This window comes from Nicotiana tabacum, chromosome 18 (genome assembly GCF_000715075.1).
Source record: "Nicotiana tabacum cultivar K326 chromosome 18, ASM71507v2, whole genome shotgun sequence".
Lineage (NCBI taxonomy): Eukaryota > Viridiplantae > Streptophyta > Magnoliopsida > Solanales > Solanaceae > Nicotiana > Nicotiana tabacum.
Window position 1 is genome coordinate 59414172 of NC_134097.1, and position 5917 is coordinate 59420088.

The 5917-nt window shown below is 37.8% G+C and overlaps 1 protein-coding gene across 1 annotated transcript; it reads right to left on the bottom strand.

Annotated features, from left to right (window-relative positions):
• Window positions 1-489: 489 nt before the first annotated feature.
• Window positions 490-4583, bottom strand: LOC107795939 (uncharacterized). Its single transcript, XM_075236888.1, has 5 exons — window positions 4301-4583; window positions 3077-3461; window positions 1757-2975; window positions 1507-1653; window positions 490-1426 (listed from the first exon to the last, which is right to left on the bottom strand). Exons 2-5 carry the CDS (start codon window positions 3128-3130, stop codon window positions 930-932), a joined length of 1917 nt encoding a protein of 638 aa, XP_075092989.1. The 5' UTR covers window positions 3131-3461; window positions 4301-4583; the 3' UTR covers window positions 490-929.
• Between the last annotated feature and the right edge of the window lie 1334 nt (window positions 4584-5917).

Sequence of the window (5917 nt, forward strand, 5' to 3'; positions counted from 1 at the left end):
TCCAATAACATGTGGTTTACTTTCTTCAATGGCAAGATCTAGCCCTTGTTGAAAAAGGACATCTACAACCTCACCTTGCCACATCCCAAAGTGTCCTGACCCGTCAAAAATTTCTACAGCAAATTTCGCATTTGACACAATTCTTGTCATAAGCGAAGATGTCAACGATGACGTATTATTGACACTTGATGTAGATTCTTCATTTTTATTATCTCCCATTTTTGCTACAGATACTATTTATTTGCTAACAGTACAGAACACCAAAGTAATTCTTTTCTGATGTGAAAGTTCAAACTATGCTGCAACCACAGAGCATACTAAGATAGAACCTTGACTCTGATACCAATTGTTGCGGAAGCCGAATACATATAGAGTGATTAAATCACAACTACGATGTCTAGAGGTAGCTAATAAATAGTAAATGAAACAATAATAAAAGGAACACCGGAAATTAACGAGGTTCAGCAAAATTTGATTTTTGCCTAGTCCTTGGGCACAATCAATTCAAACTTTATTTCACTCCAAAAATACAAGTGAAATACTACAAGAGAGAAAGAATATTCAAATGCCTTAGGAGATAAGAAGGCAAGTGAGAGATGCTTTCAAATGAACAAAACCCTTGCTATAGAAGGGAAATTGCCCTAATAATATCATGCATGACATCACATTAAGTATGAACATGCAATGTAAATGCATGAAAAATGCATCTACCAATTTCTACCAATTTCTTCCAAAAAAGGAGGCTTCAAATGTTCACACTAGTTCACATCAATCTTGACAAATTCAAGACACTCATCATTTAAAATGAATATCTAGACAGCTTTCCCTCTCCGAAGAACAGAAGTAGACTGTAACTAGACAAAATGCAATGAATAATTGAAAAGCAAAACAGAAACAATAAGGTGCACTATCAGAGAGTTTGAGAATGTTTAGCGACAAGAAGATGCCAGAGAAGATAAATTGGCCTTGGAAGATTGACTTTGAGTTCGGTTTCTCAGCCTTTGCCTACTCTTTTGAGCACTGCCCCTGTGCGTCCTGGAAGATGCAGAATTTCCAAGATTGACTTTCCTAGTTGTTCTGCTGCTAGTGCTTCGGTTGCTGTTACCAAGTGCTGCTTCTGCAACAGCTTGATCTCGTGCCTTTTGTGGATTAATAGCTTGTTTATTCAGGAAAACTAGCTTCCGAAGAAGACTGCACATTGTCTTACGCAGTTGGTAATCACTAATGTGGATTGGATTGCCCAACAGATTTAGAGCAATCAAAGAGTTATAGTTTGCCACAAGTTGGCGAAGAGCGTTAGTTGTAGTTATCTTGTTGAAACTCAGGTCAAGAACTGACAGCTTGAAAAGCCTATGCAGCCCCTCCACATAACTTATTTTGTTACCAGCAATGTAGAGCTCCTTGAATAGTATACAATTCGATAAACCTGATGGCAAAATCATCAACTCAAGAGTTTTGAAGCCAAGACAATTGAATTGGTTGAGGTTTAAATAAGTACAAATTTACCTCGTCCAATCCGAGAAATTTTATTGTAACGGAGGTCAAGCACCCGAAAACGAGTCAATTCCTTGAGACCTTCAATTTTGTGAATCTGGTTCCTTGATAAATTAAGAACATGAAGACCATTCGGCAGTGATCCTGGAGTTATGTGAACTGCATCAATACATAAACATAAAACAATTTTCAGTGAGTGTCACATGTAACCATTTTCTTTTGTGTTGTCTTCAGTTTAGTAGAACTAAACATGATAACCCACCTATGGAGTTGCCTGATAAATTGACTGACCGAAGAATGGAGAAGTGTGACATTACAGGGTTAATTCTAAGTCCAACACCTGCAATGTGAGCAACCGTTGAGGATGAATTGAGAGACTGGATCACGTTGTTGGCATGTATAACCTCTGCTGGCACATTTGTATTTGGACGCCTAATCATGAGTGATGAGTTTCTTGCAATTGATTTACCAGCATGGGCTGAAGGTGGGAAGTCACGGTCATCTTCATCAATTAAGTGTGGTGGACTAATAGAAAGTTCTTTCACCCATTCATCAACTCTTGAGAATGTAGAAGATTCTGCAGGGCATGCAACCCACTGATTTTGTGGCCACATACCAGTTACTCTATGGATGTTATTGCACCCCTTTTTCAACGATTTCCCAGTGAATGAAGCAGTTGATCCCAACTTGCTTAAGTCCACGCCTTGCCCTGGTTCTAGAGTGTCTGAAGAGTATCCACCTTGCTTGCTTAGAATTATTTTAATAGGGATTGGCTGTGGTTTGCAATTGCTTGTTTCTTTTGCGTTCCTATGGCTCCATAGAAAGAGTTTCCACCACAACTTTCGACTTCTGGATGGTAGGATTTGGCTTGAGGAATGTTTTCTCAGCATAACTTTGTCAGCACTACAATGTGAAGATACTGAAACTGGACTTCCAATAGGCAACTTCTCAGCTAATCTCTGCATTTCTTCAAATGACTGGGATTTTGGTGGCTTCAGACTAATCTTTTTTAAGGTATCCCTCATTGCCAAATATGAGCAGGAGCGCTTAAGTACTGTACAAGTCCAAGATTCTCGTTTACCAATCCCCGGATCACTAACGTTTCCAGTCTTAATGATTTCCAAGACATCTTCATCTTTCTTATTTTGGTGCTGATCATTTACATAATTGTTGAGCTTGTAAGGAAGATTCATCTTTTTGTGAAGCAATCGATCAGATTCCTCATTTATGCTTCCAAGATGGCCTTGAATATCAAAATCAAAACTGTCCCTGTTCATTGAAAGGCTTTCATCGTGCTCATCTTCCCCTTCGTATTCGAACTCCTTAGCTTCTCTAAAGGAGGTTTCATGACTCAATTCCTTGACCTTCTTCCCAGGAATAACAAAAGAAGTTGATTTCGACTCATCAGTTTTGTCACTACACTCTATATGACCTTCAACTGGTGCATGGACCTTAGCAGTTTTTCGAAATCTCTCTTTTCTCTAAAAGCAACAAAACCGTGGAAATAAGAAAAAAGTTCAGCTTTTGCACCGACAGTAAAAGAAAAAGGGAACTGTAGTATTAAACATAATGATATACTTGCCTTATACTTCTTGTTTCTTCCTACAAGACCACCAAAGCAGCTACAATTTGCCATTTCTTTTGCAGTTTCTTTTCCTCTATTTCAATTTACATCTGGAAAACTGAGCTAACAAAAGAATGGATGTTTGATAAAAAAAAAAAAAAAGAACTTTCTACATAATGAAGGTGGAATATTAGCCGTAATCAATAGGCAGGCGCCAAAGCAATGTCCAATTCAAGAACAATGAAGACGCAGGAAAATAATAATATAATGCAATTCCAAGGCTTGTTCTTCTTCTCGCCTCTGCCGTTGCCCATACCAAATGGGAAAAGGACTTCACTGGAGTATTATTGGCCAGAGTGTTAGATTCTGCTGCTTCTCTCCACAATCTTCACCTAAACTTCCTCTGCTCATCCATGAAAGTTGAAAAACAAATCCACCGTCAGAACCCCAAAATAACTTAGAGAATTTCAGAACCTCATCAAATTTGTATTTGCAAAATGTCCTTCAGGTGAACACTTTGTGCGCACTGGATAAACCTTTCCCTGTGTAATAGGCTGCAAATCAGACAGGGGATGTAAACCGCACTAGGCAAGCCTTGTGCGACAGGCTCAACCCAGAAGGCATAGGGGTAATTCGATCCCAGGCCATCCGTATGGCCTCCAATCAACCGTACAACCCCCAATTGTACAACCCCGAAGGGTTATTTTACTTAATATGTTATTACTACTTTATATTCTATTCTATATAAACATAATGCATAGATTTGTTATGCATATATTATTTATATGAAGAAGTAAAATTGCATTCAAACAAAGTATTGAGTTATGTTGAATTTTATAAGGAGATTGATTCTCCTTATTCGAGCAACCTTACAGCTTCTTTGTTTAGATTACTTAAATTGTTAACAAATATGGGTTTGTAAAACAAGACAAACCTACCACAGATAGAGAAAAGACAAAGATCCATAATATCAATGGTTCAACATACAAATCTTTTAAAAGGAACCCAAAAAAAAAAAACACAAAAAAAGGTAGAGTATCGAAAATTTAATTTTCCTATATTACGAACAAAACCCGAAAAAGAAAAGAAAACTTCTGCCCGAGCCTTGGTGGGCAAAACTGTTGGATATATGTGGTGGAGATGTAGCAGAATACGGTGGAATTAGTCAAGGTGATGCCTTATACACCATCATTATAAAATAAAAGATATATAAATGATGGATATTTGTGATTTTATATATACCTCCTCAAGACAGAGTACGCCAGGTTGATGAGACTTTGGCCAAACCGTATAGAGAAATCGAATGGTGTTTCTGCAGCAAAGTCTTTGCCAAAACTGGGAACCGAGAGGAGAATGGCATTGGTGGGGGAATCTGGCAGGCGAGAAGATATTTGGGTAAAAGCTAAAAGGGGATGGTAGAAGAAACTAGAACTAGGAAAGGGGATTATATGGGAAGGAGAGATGCGCGCAAAGCACACGATCTCACAAAACCATGACCAGCGGCTACAGAGTATGCATCATAGCGTATTATTATTGTTACGTCCAAATTGGAAAATACGTTGGTGTAGCACCATTCCAACTGTAAGTCGCGACTTCCAAGCTTATTCCGGCTTGCATTATTAAGTTTTTTAAAATAAAATAAAAAACTACACCATCCACTTTATTTTATCTAAGATGTTACGTTACATACGGATTAAAATGTTAATTTTGCTTTTACAATAATAATTTATATTTATATCTGTATGGGGTAAAATTAATTTATAACAAATGGTTGAATGGTAACTTGACACGTGGAATCGAAAATAAGCAAAGGGCAAGTGAGGAAATAACCAATTCCGAATACAACGAATGTAATCGATATCGGATAAATCCCGAAGGGAGCATAGATGACAGGAGAAGATCAAGGGTTTGTCATCGGATAGCATTCAATAATGGAATATTTACTAACATTAAATGAGCGACCGTTGCAGAAAATATTTGCATTCATGGTCTGCCATTACGCGTTCATCAATGACCCCTTTATTATCATATAAGAGGAGCTTGATCCTACGATCTTGTTTCCTTAGGTAAATCTATAAATAGTAGGCTCAACAACCATTGTAAGGACACGAAATTTTCTGCACAAAAACTTTATTTTATTACTTTTGCTCTCAATTAAACAGCTTTATTTGCACCTTATCGTTACTTTCACTTTTTTCCTCAGAAGCATTGCATTCGGAGCTAGGCTTGTCATCTTCTTCAATTTCAATTGATAATCATAATTTTAACCTTATCTCTTTATCGTTTTTGGATCAAATCAGTTCGTTTGTCTATAAATCACGTAACAAATTTAACTATATCGTTTTATAGGTAAATAATTTGGCACCCATCGTGGGGCTTAGACAGTTGCATAATTGCTTTGATTCTAACGTTTATTGCTAACTTGTTTTGATTCATTCCTTACTGAAAAAATATATGACAGTTAATAATGTCAAGATTACACATAACGTTGAGGGGCACGAAGAATTGTCCCAACATGATGACTCAATCAGCAAGACTCGCAATGAAGGTGATGAAATGACTCTGGTTCAAGATGGCCAGTATCATCGGCATGTGCAGGAACCAACACCCGATGTGCGGAGGAGGAACATGTAGTGGAAACTTAAAACCTTAAGAGAAAAGCAGAAAGCAATCATGAAGAACCTCTCAAGGCATGATCAAGTGATGACGGAGTTAAAACAAGCTTTTTTAGGCGCCTCCAATAATGCGAATGAAAGGGGCCCAATTCCTCCCAGTGTTTCTGCAAACCAAACGGCTTAGAGGGTTGATAACAATACTCCAAGGGTTGAAGTCATTTTTGACGAAGCTGGAAGGACCGAC

What these genes read in the sequence shown, in the direction of transcription:
- LOC107795939 (XM_075236888.1), bottom strand. Translation starts at nt 3,130, where the DNA reads ATGGCAAATTGTAGCTGCTTTGGTGGTCTTGTAGGAAGAAACAAGAAG. An exon ending in TTTATCAGGCAACTCCATAG is followed by an intron (nt 1,654 to 1,756) that starts GTGGGTTATCAT and finishes GTATTGATGCAG; the next exon opens with TTCACATAACTCCAGGATCA. An exon ending in AATTTCTCGGATTGGACGAG is followed by an intron (nt 1,427 to 1,506) that starts GTAAATTTGTAC and finishes TTTTGCCATCAG; the next exon opens with GTTTATCGAATTGTATACTA.